Source organism: Myotis daubentonii, chromosome 2 (assembly GCF_963259705.1).
Source record: "Myotis daubentonii chromosome 2, mMyoDau2.1, whole genome shotgun sequence".
NCBI classification, from domain to species: domain Eukaryota; kingdom Metazoa; phylum Chordata; class Mammalia; order Chiroptera; family Vespertilionidae; genus Myotis; species Myotis daubentonii.
The window spans coordinates 8,289,789-8,312,609 of record NC_081841.1 but is presented as its reverse complement, the minus strand read 5'-3'; the positions used below and the strand labels follow the sequence as shown (position 1 = coordinate 8,312,609).

The following is a 22,821-nucleotide window of genomic DNA, read 5'->3' as shown; positions in this document are numbered from 1 at the left end:
TTGTTATTTTGTTCCCCAAATACCATCTCTGTGTGCTGTTAATGTTAATTACTAGCTGTCTTGTACCCGCCACTGTAAAAGAGGTATATGTCTCTCCATTATACTTTTTATCCAATGCCAGCGATTTCCCCCCTTTGCTTCCTCCCACCTCCCTAATCTATCACCCACGGATTTCATGTAACCCCTTACACCTTCCCCTGTTATCCTAATGTACAAAATAAGCTACAAAACTGCCATGGGCATTTTCTCAGTCTTTTGAGATGTTGCTTCCTAGAGATTATCAGCAGTTTGGCTCACATGAACTATAAAAACTCCCCACGGGTTTGGATGTTTCCTACGTCGACATTTATGTACACTAACACACGTTCGCAACCATACACATAGGATAATACACACAACCACATGCCAGGCTGGATCACACTTGCTTGCAAAATGTGGTGTCGCTTCCTGTCATCCTGACCCACTTGGAACTAGCGCCTCCGTGTTGCTGGCCATGGGAGGTGCTTGCACCTCTGGGTACTTACCTGCTGCATCTGCCACGCTCAGCCCTCCTGTTGCTGCTCGATGGGTTGCCTCCTCCTCCAGACTGGCAGCCTGAGACCACAGTGACTGAGCTGGAGTCGTTGTCTGTATTATTTCTAGCTCTTCAGGTGTGAACTCTTCATTTCGCACGTTGAGTCTACAAGCTGGGCTCACCGCGCAGGTGTTCTCCGCGTGGTGGGTAACTCGGGGTTGCGGGCCCGCACAGGCTCGTGGACTCCAGGCTGTGTTGATATCTCTCTCAGCTTTGGAGTTCTACGCCGACCGGAGAGCTCAGATCTGGGGCCCACACGAGTGCATGTTTCAGGCTCGACAACGCTCTGACCTGGTGTCTCTGATCCTCAATCCACCCATGGCTGGGAGAGAGCACCTCAATTCCTGCAGCGACCCAGGCTGATGGTGGAGAGATTCTGTCCCTCTAATCGGTTCTGACACCCGGCTTCCTACCAACACCAGGACCATCGCCTGGACCCAGACTCAGATTAGCATTGAAATCTTGACCCCAAGAGCCTTGGTTTTCCCACGGGGTGTTTGGCAGCAGCCTCTCACTGGTATGGTTTCCTCCTCTCTTAGAGCCTGAATTTCATATCTATATATATATCTATATATATCTATCTATATATCTATCTATATCTCTATATCTATATCTATATCTATATCTATATCTATATCTATATCTATATCTATATCTATATCTATATCTATATATATTTGCTTATGAGCCAGATGCTATATGTTTAAAATACTTAAAAATATATTATGCCGCGTATTTTATGTGGCTGGAGGAGGATGGGAAATGTCACCTCGTGTTTACCCTGCCATCTTGACTTATCTCTGTATTCCACGTGCCCTGCTCAGTACATAGTTGGTTGAGCATCTCTCTCCCTTCTTCTCCTTTATGATCCTCTCCTCTGTCTCTGCCCAGCTCTGCCCTTACCTCCCGAGGCATCCATAAGGACCTGGTTCCAGAGCCCTGGGCCCTGGCCGGCCCGGGGAGGAGAGGACTGCTCTTCAGTCGGGCCTGCAGGGCTGGGCCCAGAGCACACTTCCTCCGGCACTGTGCTCTGCCCGGACTCTGTTTGGGGCAGCAGGTCCCTTGGGGTGCCTGGGTGGAGCAGAGCACCTCCATTCTTGGAGCCAGACAGTCCTCGGGGTCCAAGGGTGGCGCCTGTCCTCAGGCCCTTTGTCGGGGAAATGACAAAAGGCCCAAAGTGGGAGACCCCGGCTCCAGACTCCACCCACTGGCGTTGACCTGGACACCCCTGTCCCGGTCCTGGGGGTCCGAAGGCAGCATGAGTCAGAAGGGCCCCTTCTGTGATCCACGGGCGCCCAGGCAGGTCTGCGTCCTCGCGGCGTCCTCCCGTGGCCCTGCTGCGCATCTGCCGTGCGGCCTGAGTGTGAGCGGGTGTGACAGGCTGGGGCCGCGGTGTGGCCGTGGCCTTCTCGGCGAGCTCCCTTCAGAACGTCGGTGGAGCGCTTGCCCTGGGCGGACACTGGGCGAGCCGGCGGGCAGTCATTAAACATATAAGCGTGCAGACAAATACGAAACGACAGCGGGTTCCAGCTGCTCGGAAGTGGGAGGACCGGGATCTGGGAGAGAACGTCACAGGGGGGTCTTCATTCAGGGTGCGGGGTGGGGAAGGCCTCGCTAAAGAGGCGACTTCGAAATCGAGCCTTAAAGGAGCAGGGAAGGGCGTTCCAGCAGCGGAACGGCATGCACGACGGCCCTGAGGGGCAGGCATCTTGGAGCCTTCTCGAAAGGGAATGGAGGCCAGTGTGGGAAGGACACGGCTGGGAGAGGGGCCAGCGAAGCCAGCGGGACCTTCAGCGCTGCAGAGGGTGCAGGGCGAGCAGCTGAAGGGTCCCAGCAGGGAAGGGTGTGATCGGGTGTGCGTCAGGGGCTCACTCTGGGTGGCAGCCCTGCAGCGGATGGGCCGTGCCAGGCCTGTGTAGGCCCGAGGCTCTAGGGATGAGGAAATATAGCCCGGAGCTCCAGGGGCAGAGGAAGACAGAAACATAAACCAACCTCCACAGTCTAGTATGACAGAGGGGCCTGTGAGCACTAACTCTGTTGGGGAAACCAGGGGGGGCTTCCTGAAGGAGGTGGCATTTGAGCGGGGCTTGAGGGATGGCGGGCATGGTAGAGGCCAGCATACCAGGCCCAGGGAATCACTTGGGTGCATGGGTTTGGCTTGATGAGGCCGAGGAGGAGGAGTGACTCCCCAAGGTCACAAGGGCCCGTGGTGGCTAAGCCAGCCCTGAGACCCTGTCTCTGACCAAGTGGGGCTCTCTGATGCCCACCTGAGGCCTGGCAGCAAGAACTGGCCTCAAGGAAGTTCCCAAAGGCCCCAGATCAGTGGCCTCCTGGAAACCTGGCATCTGGGGGTGTGCGTTTCCCCAAATCAGCGCAGCTGGGAGGTGGGGAAGAGGAAGCATGGGCCACTGGCCAGACCCAGAGCCTGGAGGAGGGGCCTGTGCAAGAGCTGAGAGAAGCGGGGGTGGGGCCTCCCCACAGGCGGCTCCCTGGGACTCCTGGGACCACAGCCCAGATGCAGGGTGGCTGGAGGGAAGTGAAAGGCGAACTCAGTCTGGGCCTGGCTGGGCGAGACCCCCCGTCTCCCACTCCCCTGGACCCCTGACGGCCATGGCCGTGGCCCAGCAGCTGCGGGCTGAGAGGTGAGTGCAGGGTGCTGCCCTAGCTGGGCCTCCTCACTGTTCCCAGCAGCCCCGGGGACAGAGGTCGGCCTCCTGCAGCCACTTAATAATAGCAAAAGTTGAGAGGCGGAGTTGAGTCAGAACCTAAATACTCAGAAATGTAGAGTCTTGGAACTGTTTTAAGGAAACTGGGCTGCGGTTTCACCTCCCGCAAGCACAGATGAAGACTTGAGGCTCAGAGATGAGCGGTGACTTCCCCAGAGTCACACGGGAGTGGGTGGCAGGGTCCGGATGGGGACTCAGGTGATCTGTCTCCCAGGCTGGGCTCACTGCTCCACACTGTGGTCAGTAATGGCTTTTCATCTTTTATTCAAACAGAACACAGAATCTGGCTTGTTCTCCCTCTTTATCCAGGGCTTGGCTCAAATGCCACCTCCTCCCAGAAGCCTTCCCTGACTGCCCCATCACTGTTCTTTGACCCCTTGCCCTGCTTTCTTTTTCTGTACCGTCTTCATATTACTGCAATGCTATTCGAACTCATTTGTTTTCTTGACCACTGGCTCCCCCTTTAGAAGCGAGTTTGACGAGGGTGCGGTATTTGTCTCTTTTGGTCACTGCTGTATCCCTAGAAAGTAGAACAATGCTGGTACGAGCTATGCTGAATGAATGAATGAATGAATGAATGAGTGGCCTTTGAGTTGGAAAATGTTCTCAGGTCCTTCTGGTCCAGTCCTGTCATTGTACAGACGAGAAAACCAAGGCCCAAGGAGGATAGAGAACTTACGTGGGGCACAGGGAGTCACTGGCAAGGCCTGGGCTTGGAGCACAGCCTCACCAGTGCTTGGGTTCATCTATAGCAGCATTTTCTGAATGTTCCCAGCCTGTGATCCAAACCAGGGGGGATCTAAGGACCCTGGGCTTGGCTCCTGTCCTCCTGGAACAGCAGGTGACATCAGAAAAAGAGCGTGCAGACTCTGAGGAGGTGGCTCCGAGGGTCGCCGGAGATGCGCCAGGATGGTGTGGGCTGCAGTGGGCAGCAAAGGGCCATGGGGGCATCAGGCCGGAAATGGAACCTGACGGGGGGCGGGGGGGGGGCGGTCTCCGGGTTTGGATGGTGGAAGGAAAGCTCGTCTGCCTGTGTGCCGAGGGTGGGGCAGGAGAGGCCGGTGTTTACAGGGCGGATCAACAACGGCCTTGGTGAGCCACAGAGCTGGTCTGGGCGCTGGGGTGAGGTCACCCCCCAGACCCCAGCCCCACTTCCCCACAAGTTCTCCTTGGAGACTGGGCCTCACACGCAAACTCGAGCCTTCAGGAAACAGCTGCTGTTGGAGGCGGTGGCACTTCCCATTCCTCAGGGTACGTGGGTCAGAGACATGGCTCCCTGCCCCTGTTCAGCTGCCCGTGGACCTCCGAGAGGATGGTGCCGCCCCAGCCCCGGAGCCACTGGCTTCCCTGCCCCGAGGCCTTGTTTGAGAGTGGGACCCGCGGGCGTTCTGCTCGAGGGCAAGGCAGAGGGTCCAATGGGCGGGCGACAGAGTCCCCCAGCGGGACTCTCTAAGGCCCGAGCTGTCCGAAGATGGAAAGGGCTAAGCGAGGGCAGTGCGTTTAGTTCCAGCAAACGTGTTTTGAGCACCTACTGTGTGCAGGAACCACAAAACTTAAACTGGCTGCCGCCCAAGGGTCTTTCCAACCTTCGGCCTCGCCTGTCCAGGCTCCCGAGTGGACTTTGAATGAACAGCACGTGTGTGTATGAGCCCTGAGTATCCTGGGCTGAGGGGCCTCTCACTTGACTTCAGCTCTGAGGGGTCCTGGCTGAGGCCTCCAGGGGAATGGATATTTTAGGGGCACATCCAGTTGGGGTTGCTGCACCCTCACCCCCCACCCTGGCAGCTTCCCGGCTCTGCTCAGCAGGCAGTCAGACCATCCCCGCCCCGCCCACCGGAGGACTTGCTCAAGCACAGACACAGATAGTGGCCCTTGTTGAGCACCTACTGTGTGCCCACTGCAGTTCTGAGTGCTAGGGATGCAGAGTGGGCAAGGCCCCTGCTCTCATGGGGGTTCTCTAGTGGGGCCTCCTGACTCTCCTGTGATGTATCTGCACTTATGATCCCCATTTTACAGAGCGGGGAGGAGCCAGAGCACAGAGAGGAGTCCTAGGGTACTGGGGTTCGGGTCTCCCTCTTCTGTCTGTGCCCTCCTGCCCTGGGTATGCACAGACGGGCTGATGCCCTCCCGTCATGGCGTCTCCTTCACCCCCACCACCCGGGGCAAGACACATGGGCCCTTCGGCAGTGGGCCCTGCCAGCCGCACCTGCTTCCTCTCTCATTGCTTCTCCCGCCAGCTCTGTGCTCAGATGCACTCAGACGACCCCCCACCCCCCACTGCGGATCCTTGAACTTGCCCGCTCACAGGTCGAGGGCCTTTGGCTCTCAGTGTTCCCCCTGCCTGCCACCCTGTGGTCAGTTTCTCTTTCTTTTCGTGCTGGCCAAGGAGGCTTCCGGGAAGAATTCCTCCTTAGCCCTCAGGCCCACGGGCCCCCATCCTTGCACCGCGCCCTGCTTTTCTCCTGATGGGTGGCCCCCCTCCTAGAAGCGGCTGCTTGCCCGCCACACACTGACTCTCGGAGGGACGGACTAACGGCCAGGCTCCTGCTGCACCTCTGCCCATGAGGTTCTGTCATTGTGAAGGCCAGGCAGGCAGGGGCCGGTCCGATGTGCTCAGAACCTCCGAGCTTCGGGGCGCCTCCAGGGGCTTGCTCCTATTGTTGCTTCAGATGGGGAGCCTGAGGCTGGGCAGGGCTGGGATTGATCTGAGTTCATCTTCAAACCAGGGACAGCCCTGCCTCTTGGGCAAGCTTGTCAGCCCCTCTGTGCCTCAGTTTCCTTGGCTGTAGCAAGGGGACCCTGTCTGAGAAGAGCGCCTGGAGGGGGCTCAGGAAATGTCAGCCGTGGTTACTCTTGCCCAACCTGCCCAATTCCCTGCTCGCGGCCGTTGTCACCCCTCCGGTTCCTTCCTGCCCACCCCCGGCCACTGAGATGAAACACCCACGAGAGGCACAGCCTCAGGGGAGCGTGCGGAGGAGGAAGTTTCTCCCAAGGGTGTCACCACAGGGCATGTGTGGAAAGTGAGTGGGGAGGCTGCCAGTGGCCACAAGTGACTCTGGGAGTGGAGGGGATTTCCTCTGCCCGCCCACTGCCCCCCTGAGACACCCCCCCCACTCCGCCCCATGGCAGCCTCCTGCGTCCCCATCCTGAGGTAGCCTGAGATGCCTAGCAGCCCAGTCACCTGGGAACCAGCAGCGGCTGGGCCTGGGTGTGCTGACTTTGAAATCATTTCTCCTGAAGTCCTGGTCAGCTCTGAGGCTTTGGAGGTGCAGCCCCTGCCCCCGGCTCCTCCCCTGTTTCCCAATTGCTACCATCGCGGAGTCACAATTGCTTCTAGTTTCCTCATCTGTCCACGCCTCCGCTGGCTGGCTGCTCTCCCTCCCCCTGTTCCTCTCAGCCCCTCCCCCTGCGCACTGCTCTTCGCTGAGGGTCTTAGCCACAGTCGCCGAGGTCCTCACCTCTCCCTCTGCAGCTGAGATGCCCCCAACCCAGCTCCAGAGCCATACACCAGCTCTTGCTGGACCCTGACCTGGGTGCCCAAGAGGCCTCTCAAATGAGCATGCCCGAAACGGAGTCCATCAGCGCTGCTCCCCTCCCACCATCCTGGTCAGGATATGGGTGACATGTGGGTGTCACTGTTGACACCGCTGTTTCTTTCATCTCCACGTCCAAACAGTCCCCAAGCCCTGCTGGTCACAACTCAGGAATGACGGGCAAATGGGTGGTGTGTCCACTGGAAATGCAGAAGGCTGCAGCGAACAGAGAAACGGGTAGCAGCTGAAACAAACGGGGGGTTACTTATTTATTTCTTTAATAACAAGAAGCACAGAGGTTCGCAGCGGGTTCTGCAGCCCAGTGACTCCAGGACCAGCATCTCAGAGATCCCGTTGGCATCCCTCATGTTTTTGCCTCGTGGATGCAATGTAGCTGCTGCAGGTCCAGACGTCACACCTGCCTTCAAGGCAGGCCGGAGGGAGAAAAGGAGGAGACCATGCCGACCTTGCCCCTCTCCCTGGGTCAGGAAAGCAAACACTCTCCAACAGGCCCCTGCCACAGAGCCCCTCTTAGGTCTCATTGGCCAACACTTGTCACAGGGCTGCTCCTAGCTGCAAGAGAGTCTGGCAGACAGGAATGAGATCTGTACGTTTGGCTCGGCCCAATCATGACCTGTCACCTTGGAGCTGGGCACATTGCCGCCTTGAACAAAACTGGAACCTGGTCAGTAGTGAGGAACAAGGGACACAACAAATGAAACCGTGTCTGTCGGCCATGAGTGGTATCTCCTGTTTCTGTCCTTCCCGCCTGTCCCCGCTGTCACATCACCTCCCAGTCAGGGCACCTCAGAGCCTCCCAGTGGTGCTCTGTCCCTTCCAGTCTCTGATCTCCTGTCTTCCTCCTCCACACGGCTGCCTGAGTCGGCCTCCTAAAGCCAGATCACACTGTTTTCACTCCCTTCCGAGGCCGTGCTGGCTCCCTAGCGCCTGTAGAACTCCCTCAGCTCGGCATGGAGACCCTCCTCGGCCTGGCCTCAGCTGCCTGCTCAGCCCTGATGACTTCGGACTCCAGCCACAGTTGACCTGGGCCCAATCCTCAGGCCTCAGAACCTTAGCATACGCTGTTCCCTCTGCCTGGTGGATTCCAGGTCTGTGTAGACCTAGCTCAAATGTCCCCTCCTCTGTGACATTTCCCCAACCTGGGCATAACAAGCCCTTCTCTCTCTGAGGCATAGGCTCCTCTGCTCACCGCTGTGACCGGGGCCGAGAACAGGGTCGGATACGGGAGGTGCTTGATGGGCTGGTCCTGGGTGGGTCAGGTAACCGCAAAGTGATTTGCTAGGTTTTAACTCGGCCGTGGGTACATGTCCCATCTCCAGAGGCCCTCACCCCCGAGGACTGGTCTGCGTGGTGGCTCGGCCGGGAAGGGGTGTTGTGGGGCCTGGCCCGGGAGGAGGTGCCGTGGGGCCTGGCCCGGGAAGGGGTGCCGTGGGGTCTGGCTGGGAGGGGTGCCGTGGTGGCCCGGCCGGGAACGGGTGTTGTGGGGCCTGGCCCGGGAGGGGGTGTCGTGGGGCCTGGCCGGGAACGGGTGCTGAGCAAGGAGTGCGGACTCACTCCGGCTCGCTTTGCCCGCTGCCTCACGCCCAGTGGCCCCTGAACAGATCGGGCGGCTGACAGGCTCCTTTTCCTCCTCAGCGACTTCGAGCAGCTTCCCGACGACGTGGCCATCTCAGCCAACATCGCTGACATCGAGGAGAAGAGGGGCTTCACCAGCCACTTCGTAAGAGAGACCCCTGGACCCTCACCCTCTGACCTCTGCCCTCTGCCCTCTGAACCTTAACTCTCCCGTCTCTTACCTTCCACCCAGCGGTCCTTGGCAGGGCGGTTCTGCCCTCAGGGGGCATGTGGCAGTCGGTACCCTCGGGCATTTTTATTGTTACCACATGGGGTGGGGGCGCTACTGGCACCCAGGGGGTGGAGGCCGGGGACGCTGCCCCACACGCCGCCCTGCACAGGACGGCCCGCGACCAAGAATCCCTGCTGTAACCCTGGGAGCCCGGAGCCGCCCCCGCCCCTGCCCCTGGCCTCCGAGGTCCTACCCCCTGGCCTCTGTCCTAGGTTTTCGTCATCGAGGTGAAGACGAAAGGGGGATCCAAGTACCTCATCTACCGCCGCTACCGCCAGTTCCACGCCTTGCAGAGCAAGCTGGAGGAGCGGTACGGGCCCGAGAGCAAGACCAGCCCCCTCACCTGCAACCTGCCCGCCCTCCCAGGTAGGCCGGCCGCTCCCAGGCCTGCTGCGGGCAGAGCTGGGCCCTGGACGAGGACAAAGCCATGTCCACCTGCCCCCTCCCAGCTCTGCGGACACTGCTCGGTGTCCTGTGCTGGCCCACAAGGAAGCAGGCACTGATCCACGCCCTCCCCTGGCAGCACGGCTGCCTTCTGGCTCCAGCCTCAGAGCCCCTGACTTCTATGCACTGAGGACCTTCAAGCTTCAGTCCCCACCAGCGGCCGTGCCATGGTGTGGAGCGCATGCGTCAGGCCTTGTGTGTCTCCCTCGTTAAACACACAGACTCATCTTGCAGCCCTCACTCCGGCCCCTCCATGAGAACTGCCTCCTGCCTGCGCAGTCCTGGCTCCCCCGGGGCCCATGGCACCCCCTCCTTCACTGCTCTGCTGAGAGGCTGTGGGCAGCACGGCTCTGCTTCTGGACAGCCCCTCGCCCCTCACCCCTCGCCCCTGGCTTTCCTCCCCACCTCCAGCCTAACTTGCACCTTGGACGGGCCCAAACCTCCGACTTCTCAGTTCCTGCCCCGTCGAGCCCTGCAAGAGAAATCCCCACCCACGTGGTCCTGGGGACCCTGCACGCCACACACAAGCGTCTCTCCCCCAAAGACAGAGCCCTTCAGGCCCTTTCCTTCTTCGAGCGCAAACCCACCCCTACTACTCCTGCTTCCTCTCTGTCTACAAAAGCCCGCGGCGCCTCCCCACCAGCTCCCGGAGGGGCTGCAGCCAACCCCAGGGACTCCGGCTTCTCTTTCTCCTTTGGAGTTGGACTTGCTTGCTCCTGCCTCTTCCCCTCTCTGGGCTGCAGAGGAAGGCGGGGTCCCTCCTGCTCCCAGAGGGTCTCCCCAGGCAGCCTGTCCGCGTGTGCCCTGTGCCCTCACCTTCTTTACGTCTCGGCTCCACCAAGCTCCCACCCAGGCTCACCTCTTCCATCTCTACACAAACAGGAGCCGTGGGTGAGCGTTCTTGCAACAGCCTCCTTGATCCCAAACCCCTCAAGGATCTCTTCTTCCTTTTTTTTTTTTTTTTTAATATATTGTATTGATTTTTCACAGAGAGGAAGGGAGAGGGACAGAGAGTCAGAAACGTCGATGAGAGAGAAACATCGATCAGCTGCCTCCTGCACACTCCCCACCGGGGATGCGCCCTCAACCAAGGCACATGCCCTTGACCGGAATCAAACCCGGGACCCCTGAGTCCACAGGCCGACGCTCTATCCACTGAGCCAAACCGGCAGGGCTCTTCTTCCTTTTACAATAAGTCCTCGCTCGCTGCCTCCCCTTCCCATGGCCCACCCGCTGCTCGGCCCACCGCCTCGGCCTCAGCTCTTCCTGCCCCACTGAGTTCCCCTCCGATGGTGGCCTGCGGCCGGTTCACTCTGACTTGGGTGGACACGGACGCCTCTCAGGCCTCGTCTGTATGGTCTTGCCTCCTCTTCCAGGAAGCTCTCTCCAAACTTCCGTGGCCCCAGCGTCTTCCAGCTGCTTCCTACCTCACTGCTGCTCCTCCAGGGTCTCCTTTAGACCCAGGGCTCCCTTCTGGGCGGGGCCCCCCGGGAGGGGCCCTATGGCCCCATGGGCGGCTCCTGGAGGGGATGTTCGTGTCCCTCTCCCCCCAGACACTCGGTCTCCCTTTGAAGAAGGATTCATTCATCCGCTCAGCAAATATGTGCTGATTTGGGGAACATTCTGGACGGGTGGTCCTTAATCTTGGCGGCATATTGGAAGTCCCTTGAGATTTAAAATTCCTATTGCCCGGGCCCTGCCCCAGGGATTCTGACCCAATGGCTCTGGGGTGAGTCCAGCACAGTGAGGTTCCTGACGGGCAACTGGATGTGCAGCAGAGATGAGGGCCCCTCTCCTAGGTGATGGGGACACGGCCGTGAGCGTGTGTGTGTGTCTATGCGTGTATGTATGTATGTGTGTATACATATGTGTGTCTGCATGTGTGTATGTGTGTTTGTGTGTATGTGTGCATGTGTGTATGTTTGTGTATATGTGTGCATGTGTGTGTATGTGTGTATGTGTGTGCGTATGTGTGTGTATGTGTGTTTGTGTGTATGCATGTGTGTGTGTGTGCATGTGTGCGTGTGTGTGGGGGTGGGTGGGTGGGTGTGTGTGTGGTGGGGGCAGCCAGGTAACACATACACAATTAACACAAGCCAAGTACCAGCCAGTGATCCTGTGACTCGGAGAATGCGAGTTGGACGGTGGGGTGGTACAGAGCGGCCACTTCCGCGCCTGGAAAGATGAGGGGAGGGACCTCGACCCGCGGGGAGGAGCCCAGAGACCCGGTGCTTGGGCTGGGCCCCAGGACCCACCGCGCTTCGTCTCTCCTCAGCCAAAGTCTACATGGGTGTGAAGCAGGAGATCGCCGAGATGCGGATACCTGCCCTGAACGCTTACATGAAGGTAATGGCGGGGCCACGCACCCTGGCACCTGGGAGGGGTGGGGGGGCCCAGGTGCCATCTCTGAGCACAGCTTTGGGAACTGGGGCTGGTTCTCTGGCTCTGATGAGCCACATCTCCAATCCTTAAAGGCCTGGCCCTCAGGCCTCCAGGGGGTGGGGATGGCGCCGGAGCAAGGGAGACGTACAAGGAGCCACACTTTGAACTGACAAATACAGTGCCTGTGTGGGCGTTCTGATACCGAGGTGACTGGGGCCTGCTGCCTGCCCCCGAGGTGCTCACTGCCCAGTGGAACATGGGCAGGTGGGTCATGAAGTCACCAAGAGGCTTGGCCTACACCCCGGAGCACAAGGGGCCAGGGCCCCAGCTCCCTCACACGGCATCTTTGTGGGAACGGGAGGAAGGCCCCCTTGCCAGGGCCCAGGCTGCTGCTAGTGTCATTCAGGGGCATTGGCTGGGTGCCCTTGTTCATTCCCCAACCTATACATTGTCGGCATCCCTGGGCGCTGGGGAGGCAGGGGAAGGGGCCTCTTAAAGGCAGAGACCAGGCTGCTGTGGGAAGACCTTTCATGGAATGGAGCTAGGCAAGAAAGGAACCATGTTCCCCGTGTGGTAGTGAGCACACTGTCACTGGAGGCATACAAGCCATGTGGGATGGCAGCTGCAGGAAACTGGAGAAGGAAGCGTCCTCATAGCCCAGAGGCACGCTCACCCTCCTCCCCGCTCTCACGGCTGAAGAGCACTGAACTAGGGTCGCTGTAGTCTTTGCTCGGACGTCGACTGTCTCGGTGATTTCGGGTGAGTTGCCCATCCTCGCTGGGCCCTGGGTTTCCCGCTTATGAAATGCGGCAGCGCCTCCAGGTCTCCTAGGGGTGGCGTGGGGATCCGTTGAGAAAAGGACATGAAGGTGCTTTGGAAACTGAGATCATGACTCCCCGAGGAGTGAGGGTAGAAGGACTGTGGAGGTGGGAGGAGGGGTAGATGGCCCACCTCCCTCTCTGGTGGCTAGGGAACCAGCAGTGGAGGCATCTCCCCTCCAGGGGGCGCTGTGTCAGCTGCTCCTCCAGGGTGTCTGGAAGGCCCACCCTCCATTCAAAGACCTGGGAGAGGAGAGTGTTCTCTGAGGGAGGGGAATGCCGGGAGCCGGTCCATGCTTGCTGTTTCAAGGGACCTGGCATATATGGCATACTGTCCTTAATATGTTTGCTCACCTTCTTGGCACTATGTGTTTTAACCAAGGTCTCTGAGAAAGGTGGTTTCCCCAGGTAGGGATTTCCCCCTGAAGTTAGGGAGGGAATAAAACCTCTTAACTAAGTGCCAGGCGGGTAATTAATCACTTTAACTACGAACAATCATGCTTAAGCTACATAATCTTTACTCCCTGGAATGGAGATAAGAAACGCCCTAACCTTTGGAATAGAGATTGATAGGATTGGAATCAACTGGTATAAATACAGATGTAACAAGACAGAACTTAAAGACAGAACCTACACAGAACCTAGAGACAGAACCTAGCGAGAGAACATGGCAAAAGATCCTGGACTGAACCTGACTATAGAACATGGCAAGAGAACCTGACTAGAACCTGGTGACTGAACCTGGCTGGAGAACCTGGACAGAACTTCGCTGGAGATCCAGACCAGAACTTGGCTGGAGATCCTGGCTAGAGATCCTGGCTAGGCTGCTGATCAACTGAATGCTATCTCCGTGTCATTCCTTCTTCGCCAACTCCGTCCACACCTTTGGGGACCCCTGGACCTGCTGGGGTTGGACCCCAGCAGGGGAAGAGGCTGCAGAGCTGGGAGCCTGCATCCACACCTGGTCTCTGCAGCCAGCAGCCCAGAGGACCCCATCCCTGAATCGCGGTGTCCAGTTTGATTCCTCGAAGCCCAGAGCTCAGTCAGTGCAGGAAGCTCTGCTGGGGTGACCCCATCCTGTGCTTGCACACTTGCGGAGATGGGAAGCTCACTACCACTCTCCACTGACCCAGGCTGCTCGTCCCACTGTTGAACAGCTCTAAGGAAAGCCTGGGTCCCTCCCCACACTGGTCTCCTGATGGAGAATGTGGGTCACGTGATGGTGACAATGGCCTGGAACTATGTGAGCACTTTGACTAGTGACAGGGGGGCTCTTGGTATGCATTCGGCAGAAAGATGAATGGGCTTATTTGCTTCCCTCAGTGAGTTGTGCATTAGATACTATTAACCTTATTTTAAAAAGAAGGAGGGAGGGAGGCACAGAGAGGTAGTCACTCACTCAGTGTCACAGAGCAGGGAGGTAGGAGGGATGGGATTTGAACTCGCATCTCTGAGACTCTAGTTGTGCTCTTACCCACTGTGCTGTGTCGTAATGAAAATAACAGCAACATTGGTGAGATCTCACTTGGACGGTCACTTGCTAGATGCCGGATGGGGTTCTGTGGGGTAATCCTTTTATTTGATCCTCACACAATCCCAGGAGGGAGATGCTGGAATCACCCCCATGTTATTAATGAGCACATGGAGGCCCAGAGTCACCCCGCTGGTGAGCGGCCGAGCCGGGATTAGATCTGGGTGCAGCCTGGCTCAGTGTCTGTGCGCTCAGACCCAACTCTGGGCTGCCCCCCAGCCCTCCTCTGGGACAGCTGTGTCTTCCTCAGGCTCTGTGCTCCCAGTTCCTCAGGGATGGGGTTCCTGACGCCCCCGTCCCCCTCCTCCCGCTGCCTCCATGAGATTCTCTGAGGAGGTCTGGGTTCTGCGCATCTGTGGGGGTTCAGCACCCAGAGCTAAGCACAGAGCTCCTGGGGGGCTGTGCGGTCCTGAGTCCTCACGCCTCATGGTCTGCATCGTGGTGGTGCTCCCAGCCTCAGATCGAGTGAGAGTCCTGACCCCACCACTTCCTAGCTCTGCCAACTGGGCCAGGCACTGTCCCTCTCTGCACCTCAGTTTCCCCAATTGTGATATATGATAAAGTATAGGACAGGGGTGGGCAAACTTTTTGTGAGTGCGTGCCAAAACCAGCAAAATCTCTGACTCAAAATTCTTCTGCGTGCCAACCCTAATTTTTGAGAACATGTTACGCCTACTCGATATCTCTTAAGGTGTACATACGTGAAGAACCTTGAAGAAATAATAAAATTCATTCGAGCGACAAAAACACAGTATATGATGATGAAAACTACATTGATTTTTTAATGTATACATGTACACTGATAGTCCGACAGAAAACTTTATGACTCCGTTTGATATTATCAGTGGGACTTTTGCTGCTGCATCACTGATGACAGATATTTTACATCAGGTTTATATTTCGTGACCTTCAGAGATATGCACGAGCTACTACTTTCATCCGTCAGGCTACTCCTATTACAAGACTAAAAAAAATTCATCACTGAGAACAAAGATTCACAAGCGTATGTGGATGAAACCAAAACACTGGTCGGATCTAGGAAGGCAGGGAGAGTTAAGGCAGAGGCATAGAAATTGCTCTTCCCCTCTCTCGTCAACCCATGTCTATGGTCTTTAAGATAACTTGTTATGAAAAATTATTTATTTATCTAAGATGCACCTACACTGAATTTATCTGAAAAATAAAGAAGTCGATATTAAGAAAAAAATTGTAAATGGAAGATTATAAGAGAGGGTTTCGTGTGCCAGCAAAAGTTACTGGCGTGCCATGTTTGGCACGTGGGCCAGAGGTTGCCCACCCCTGGTATAGGAAGTGTTTTTTAGGCCATAATATCACCAATTGTTGTTATTTTGGATCATTTGGGGGATTGCTCCCCCCCCACCACCATTGTCTCATTTTGAGCTAAGGGATGGTCCTTGGTGGCAGATGGCCCTGAGTGCCCCCTTGGGCACTTGCTGGGCTGTGTGGCCTCAGGCAGGTCCCTGCACCTTTCTGGCTCTAACTCCCAGGTGACGGTAAGACGGAGTGAGGTCATACGGTGGGGCTCTCAGAGCAGAGCCTGTGACCTGGCATCACCTGCACTGTCCAGCCTGGAGGTCTTTTCCAAACGAACTCTTCTTTGTGAAATGTTCCCTGAGCCCATTGAAATGGTTAACATCTCCCTCTTTTCTGTTACCAGGCAGAGAAGAGTGGGTGCAGTGTGGGTGGAGGGATGGAGCCGTGGGGCTGGGGTGCGCACGCCTTGCTGATGACCACCCTCCCGTCTCGTCCAACCTCTCGCCCAAACACAGAGCCTCCTCAGCCTGCCCATCTGGGTGCTGATGGATGAGGACGTCCGTATCTTCTTCTATCAGTCGCCCTACGACTCGGAGCAGGTGCCCCAGGCGCTCCGCAGGCTCCGCCCACGCACCCGGAAGGTGTAAGTGACATCCCACACTCCCAGGGCCAGAGCCCAGGGCCACTTCCTCCTAACCAGGGGCTCTGCCCCCCTCTTTTCCCTGGGGGCAGGGAAGAAACCGAGACCAGTTCTGTCCTGCAGAAAATTACCATTGAAAATCGGCCACTGAATCAGGCTGGGCTTCCCAAGGCAAGGCTGCTGCTGCTGAGGGTGCCAGGGGAGGCACCCCCTCCTCCAGCTCCTCCCTCCTGCCTCCAGCCAGTACCTGGGAGTGTCCTTAGTGCCCAGCTACCTCCCCAGACGGGCACAGGCTGAATCCCATCCCTGGGCCCTGGAGCAGGGCATGTCTCCTCCCCACGCCTGTGTCCTCGATGAAGCATCCTATATAATAAAAGGTTAATATGCAAATAGACCAAACGGTGGAACAACCGGTTGCTATGATGTGCACTGACCACCAGGGGGCAGGTGTTCAGTGCAGGAGCTTCCCCCTGGTGGTCAGTGCACTCCCACAGGGGGAGCACTGCTCAGCCAGAAGCCGACTCACGCTGGCAAGAGCAGCAGCAGTGGCGGGAGCCTCTCCTGCCTCCATGGCAGTGCTAAGGATGTCTGAGGGCTCCCAGACTGCAAGAGGGCACAGGCTGGGCTGAGGGACCACCCTCCCCAAGTGCATGAATTTCATGCACCAGGCCTCTAGTTAGAATAATAACATAACTGTAGAGGTTGGGGAATAGAAGACAGGCAAATGTAAGATGTCTGGCACGTTCGGGCTCTAAGTGGCTGTGTTCCCACTCTCACCCCCACCTCCTTTCTCAGCCTCTGCTTCCTGGTCCACAAAGGGGTCCAATCTCTCCTCCAGGGGCAGCAAGAAGGGAGAGGGGGTGAGTGATGGCCCGCAGGAGTGATTGTACCTGCCTCTGGCACAGAAGCAGAGAGCTGGGCCCAGAGAACCCGGAGTGCTGACAGCCCCTCTTCTCTCTCTGCAGCAAGAGCGAGTCCCCGCAAGGTGCCGGCTTAGACCGCTTGGCAGCTCCAAGAGCAGAGGTACCTGCGGGCCTGCCCCCCACTTCGCCTCTGGGCAGCTCCACCCTCAGCGGGAGGCCCTCCTGCTGGGTGTGGCTTGTGTCGAGGGTGGGGCTGGGTACTGCCGGGAGGAAAGGCCCAGCCTCCACCTTGGTCACTGGTCACCGAGGCCCCCGGCTCAGCTGTGAGGAGGGGACACGATGAGCAACAGAGGCAGAATAGAGAGCGTCCAGCCACCCATTCAGCTAGCTTTCCCGTCCCCTCCCCCCCACCCCACCCCCGGCCAGCCCCGCCGGGAACTAACACCCTAGAGATGACAAGGCCCTGTCCTCCAGGGGTGCATGACTCCCTGAGGACACACACATACACACGTGCGTCTCAGAGCCAGTGCGGTCAGTGCCTGCGGGTTCCGGGGGCTCTGGAGCCCACACAGGCCTGAGGGCCAGGGAAGGTGCTGGATCCAGGGAGACTGGCTCCTTCCCTCCCGTGCTCACCACACCTGTGGAAGGAGCACCCACTCTGGAGTCCGGGAGACCTGGGTTCTAATCCCGGCTGCTCCGGTCACTAGTGGAGTGGCCTCAAATAAGTCGCTCGTGCTCTGAGCCTTAGCTTCCTCGCCTGTTAAATGGGACACCAAGCAAGCACTTTAGTAGGAACTCAGCGCCTGTTTCCTTCCTCCCGCCTTCCTCCACTCTTCTCCCCAGGCCCTGTTTGACTTCACGGGGAACAGCAAGCTGGAGCTGAATTTCAAAGCTGGAGATGTGGTCTTCCTTCTCAGTCGCATCAACAAAGACTGGCTGGAGGTGAGGGTGGAGGTGAGGGTGGAGGTGAGTGTGGAGGTGAGAGTGGAGGTGAGGGTGGAGGTGAGGGTGGAGGTAAGGGTGGAGGTGAGAGTGAAGGTGAGGGTGGAGGTGAGGGTGGAGGTGAGGGTGGAGGTGAGGGTGGAGGTGAGGGTGGAGGTGAGAGTGGAGGTGAGGGTGGAGGTGAGAGTGGAGGTGAGGGTGGAGGTGAGGGTGGAGGTGAGAGTGGAGGTGAGGGTGGAGGTGAGGGTGGAGGTGAGAGTGGAGGTGAGGGTGGAGGTGAGAGTGGAGGTGAGAGGAGGTGAGAGTGGAGGCGAGGGTGGAGGCGAGGGTGGAAGTGAGAGTGGAGGTGAGGGTGGAGGTGAGGGTGGAGGTGAGGGTGGAGGCGAGGGTGGAGGCGAGAGTAGAGGCGAGGGTGGAGGCGAGGGTGGAGGCGAGGGTGGAGGTGAGGGTGGAGGTGAGGGTGAAGGTGAGGGTGGAGGTGAGGGTGGAGGTGAGGTAGAGGTGAGGGTGGAGGTGAGGGTGGAGGTAAGGGTGGAGGTGAGGTAGAGGTGAGGTTAGAAGTGAGGATGGAGGTGAGGTTGGAGGCGAGGTTAGAAGTGAGGGTGGAGGTGAGGGTGGAGGTAAGATTGCTTTGGGTCTAGTGAGAGGATCAGAGAATGATAGGAGGTCAAGGAAGTCCCCAGGGAAGACGCAGTTTGAGGATGGACCTGGGCAGGTGGGAGTCTAGCCCCTGGGGAGACAGATGACTGTGGAGCCTACACCTGCCTTTAGTTCTGCCTGCCCCCAAGAAGCGGTTGCTTGAGGCCACTCTGTTAACCTGCTGGGTTTAATTTCTTGGTCTGTCACGGGGTTTCTCAGCCACGGCGGTATTGACGGTGGTATTGACATTGGGCCGGTTAGTACTTTGTTGTGGAGCCGGCCTGTGCACTGCAGGATCGTTAGCAACATCCTTGGTTTCTATCCAGTGGATGCCGGTCGCAAGGCTCCAGTGGCAACAATCAAATATGTCTCCAGACATTTGCCCCCGGGGGGCAAGCCCCCCCCCCCCCTCCCGTTGTTGAGTTGCATTGGTCTGTAACCTGGGGAACATGACTGTCGCTTCAGGTGGCAATAAAAGGTAGCAGTGGAGGCCTCGCTCTGGAGCCGACCTGCCTGGAGTCACGTCCTTGCCCTGTTTTAAGTGGCTTTGTGACCTTGGGAAACTTGCTCAAGCCCGCGGTTTCCTTTTCTGTGAGCTGGAGCAATGCTGGCAGTTTCTTCACAGGTTCCTGGAAATGTTCAACGAGGCGTAGCTGTTCGGGGCTTGCTCCATCGAGAGCCTGCGGGTGCGGCGTCCGCCGGGGCCAGGCTGCTGAGAGCGTTAAAGACACTCTGGAGCCAGGGCCTGCCTTGGTCATAGCTTTGTCCCCGCACGCAGCAAACGCAAGTGCGGCCCCTACCAGGGCTCACAGTGACTCTCAGTGGAGGTGGGAGATCACCGGTGGGAGGCGCTGGCCCAGTGGCAGCCCTTTATGTTAGGTCCTGTTCTTATTTTTTTTTTTCTCTGTTTCTTTAACATGTTTTTATTGATTTCAGAGAGAAGGGGAGGAAGGAGAGAGAAACATCAATGATGAGAGAGAATCATTGATCGGCTGCTTCTTGCACACTTCCTCCGGGGATCAAGCCCATAACCTGGGCATGTGCCCTGACCAGGAATCGAACCGTGATCTCCTGGTTCCTAGGATGACGCTCAACCACTGAGCCACACCGGCCGGGCCGGTCCTGTTATTCTTAAATAAGATTCCTTTCTCTCAGGGCTCCTGGGCGGTGGTGTCTGAAGGCTGATGTGGGACAGGCCCGAGGGGAGCATGGAGGGCAGGGGAGGGGCCCGGCATTCCGGGCTGCAGAGGAGCAGAACCATCAGTCTTGGTGGTTTTGATGTTACCCCGTCCTGGAAGTCTGAGTTAGACGGTCCTCAGCTCTGACAGCTGCCTGAGGGGTATGGCTGGGCCACGCTCCGGAAACAGGGCATGTGTGTGGCCTTCCTGTTTTCTGGAGAGTTCTTTGCCTCAGCGTGCTGGCTAACTTCTGGCCTCGGGTGGAGGGGAGACTCGGGGAGAAGTGAGGAGATTACGTGGAGCTTCTGCTTCTCCGTCTGTAAAATGGACATAGACCACGTCTCCCCCAGGGTTGGGAGGGCCAGGAGGACACGTGTGCAAAGCACAGGCAGTGGCTGGGTCTTGGGGACGCTTAGGCGGGAGCCTGGGCTGGAGAGGGAGACGGCTGGCTGTTGCGTCTCACGGGGTGTTCGGTGGGATCTGTGGGATGAATGAATGAATGAATGAATGAGTGGGAACCACTCCTCCTTCTCCCTCTCTGTTCTGTCTTCCACGGTAACACCTGATTCTATACGAAGTTCACTATTTACCTGCACGTGTCACTTTCCATTATAGTGGGGTTCCGTGAGGGAAGGCCAGGACTGTCATCCACCCTCAGCCATGTAGCTGGTGCTCAGGGAATCTGTGAATGAACGAGTGAGTGAATGGGTGGATGGATGAAAGATGACAGCAGAAAGGAAACTCTTCTTAGATGTACAGCTCGGTGACCTTGGTCACCGCTGCTCCCTCTCCAGAAGGGAACCCAAACTCCGTCGCCTTTGCTGGTCATGACGAAGCGCTGGGGGCCCCGAGGCGTGGCCCTGCTGCCCTTCTTCACGCAGACAAGGCGGCCTTCTCCTTCCTCCTCAGGGCACTGTCCGGGGAGCCACCGGCATCTTCCCACGGTCCTTCGTGAAGATCCTCAAGGACTTCCCCGAGGAAGACGACCCCACCAACTGGCTGCGCTGCTATTACTATGAGGACACCATCAGCACCATCAAGTGCGTGGCCTGGGGGAGGGTCCGGTCCACACTCCTTGGCCATCCCCCCTCCCACCTCCCTGTCACATCCTGGACCGTGAGACCCACATCAGACACTACGTTGCCCCACCCCCCTGCACACACTTCCAGCCCGCAGTGGCCCTGACTGTCCCCCGGATAAGCCATAACGGGGTGTCAGGGCCCATCGTGGCCTGGCCAGCCTCCTCCCCAGGTCCCCGTCCGGGCCCAGTGCCTCTCACCGATGCCGGTTGCCCCCTCAGGGACATCGCAGTGGAGGAAGACATCAGTAGCACCCCGCTCTTCAGGGACCTGCTGAAGCTCATGAGGTGAGGGGCTGGGGGGTGGGAGTGGGGGGGCGGGGGAGAGGACAGGGCGGAGGAATGGGTCACGGACCCTGGAGGAGGGATCAGAAGGGGAAACACAATGCCTTCGGTGCTATCTGCATCTATTTTGCCTTCTTGTTTTAAGCACGGCCCAGCCTTGCAGGTTGGGTGTCAGCTCCCCGTGTTAGAGATGCGTGGGGGGCTGCAGAAAGGCAAAGGGGCTTGGATGAGGTCGCACAGTTTGTGAGTGTGGCTTTGCAGCTGGAGCTAAAGTCTCTTTCGGTGAAAATCTTGAACTTGGATCCTGCACCATCAGGGAACTACCGTCTCCCAAGATCCAGATCAGATAGGGCAGTTCCTTTAATCGCCTTGCTACCTTCCTGGCTATAAATGTCATACCTGTTCATTATTTTTTTAAGAATGTCAAAAATCCCAGAAAAGTATAAACTAGTGAAACCACCTCATATTTTCCCTCCTCTCATTGTTTGATGTACACTCAGATTTCTTCAGCACACACCCCATCCCGCCCCCACATAAAGAATTGGCTGCACAGTATTAATCTGTGGCCACCCCCTTCCTTTAAGGCAGTGGTTCACAACCTTCCTAATGCCGCGACCCTTTAATACAGTTCCTCATGTTGTGGTGACCCCCAATTTCATTGTTACAAATCGAACATAATGAAAGCATAGTGATGAATCACAAAAACAAGATGTAATGATACATGTGTTTTCCAATGGTCTTAGGCAATCCCTGTGAAAGGGTCGTTCGACCCCCAAAGGGGTCGCGACCCACAGGTTGAGAACCACTGTTTTAAGGCCTCTTAAGTTATCCTTGGCCTTTTCACCACCAGGCGTAATGTTGTGATCACAGCTTTGGTGACTTGCCTGATAATTTCCTTAGGATGATTTTCTAGGAGTGGAATTTGGGGATCAAGGTGTTTGCCAGTCAGTCAGAGTACCCAGCCCCCTGTACCCCACATCAGATCGTCCCAGTCCTCAGCGGCTTCACACGGGTGCCTCTTGGGCTCTATTCTGCTCTACTATGTACCTGCCAACCCCACTCCTCTTCCGCATGACAGATCTTGGGTGTTCGACACATTTACATACAAGACATTTCAGGCTGTGCCACTAATTTCATGGGAAAGTCTCCCCGCCTCCCCCGTGGGCCTCACTTTCTCTGTCTGTACAGTGGGAGGTTGGACCACTCAGGTGATAAGGCCTGTGTCAAGCTCCGACTTCTGATTTTCAGGACCAGAAGAATTCCCTCGGCCTCACTCTCAGCCCCCACGCGTAGGCCTAAGGCTGCTGGCCCTGGCGTTCACCCTGATCTTTCCCACCCAGGCAGGAGTTCCAGAGGGAGGACATCAGCTTAAATTACCGGGACGCTGACGGGGACCTGGTTCGGCTGCTCTCAGATGAGGACGTGCGGCTCATGGTGAAGCAGGCCCCAGCGCTCCCCTCCCGGAAGCGCCTCTTCCCCTGGAAGCTGCACATCACCCAGGAGGATGACTACAAGGTCTACAACACAGTCCCCTGAGCCGCCCGATGGTGTCCCCGGGCAGGGAGGGGACACCTGGCGAGACTTCCCTTTAAGAAAAATTAAACAGACCTTGCCACGTCTGCTCACACAAATCCAGTGGTTTGGCTTCTTACGTGTTGCTTGGCCAGATTCATGGACAGCTCCAACCGCTGCAGAACAAGTAAACCCTCGATAAGACACACTCTTCAAAGAACTATGAGCCTTGCAAGAAGCGGTGGGGTTCTCCAGTGACCCCCTAATCTCCCTCCTCCCCACCATAGTCAGAGCTGGGGCCAGAATCCACTTGGCCCCCATTTTGAGATTGTCCTGAAATGCACAGGCAATGCTGCTGGTAGAATACTGAGTCCTGGGGAGGCCCATGAGGTGGGGAGGCTGGACCAGGGCCTCTTGTGGGAGGTCAAGGCCTTGGGGATGAGGGATGAGGTGATCCTGAGAGAGTGGCATTACTGAGTCCAAGCAAAAGCAGAAAGGAGTCCCTCCTGGAGTAAAGTGTCCTCAGTTTGGGAT

The 22,821-nt window shown here is 57.4% G+C and overlaps 1 protein-coding gene across 2 annotated transcripts; it reads left to right on the top strand.

Annotated features, from left to right (window-relative positions):
* The first annotated feature begins 3,048 nt into the window (after positions 1-3,048).
* NCF4 (neutrophil cytosolic factor 4) lies at positions 3,049-22,406 on the top strand. 2 transcript variants are annotated; one of them, XM_059681651.1, is made up of 10 exons: positions 3,049-3,216; positions 8,490-8,574; positions 8,913-9,066; positions 11,420-11,490; positions 15,666-15,793; positions 16,756-16,813; positions 17,497-17,595; positions 20,322-20,452; positions 20,713-20,778; positions 22,120-22,293. In XM_059681651.1, exons 1-10 carry the CDS (start codon positions 3,185-3,187, stop codon positions 22,145-22,147), a joined length of 852 nt encoding a protein of 283 aa, XP_059537634.1. In that variant the 5' UTR covers positions 3,049-3,184; the 3' UTR covers positions 22,148-22,293. The 2 variants fall into 2 exon arrangements, with proteins under 2 accessions (XP_059537634.1, XP_059537633.1); XM_059681650.1 differs by having other exon boundaries at positions 3,050-3,216; positions 22,116-22,406.
* The last annotated feature ends 415 nt before the right edge of the window (positions 22,407-22,821 follow it).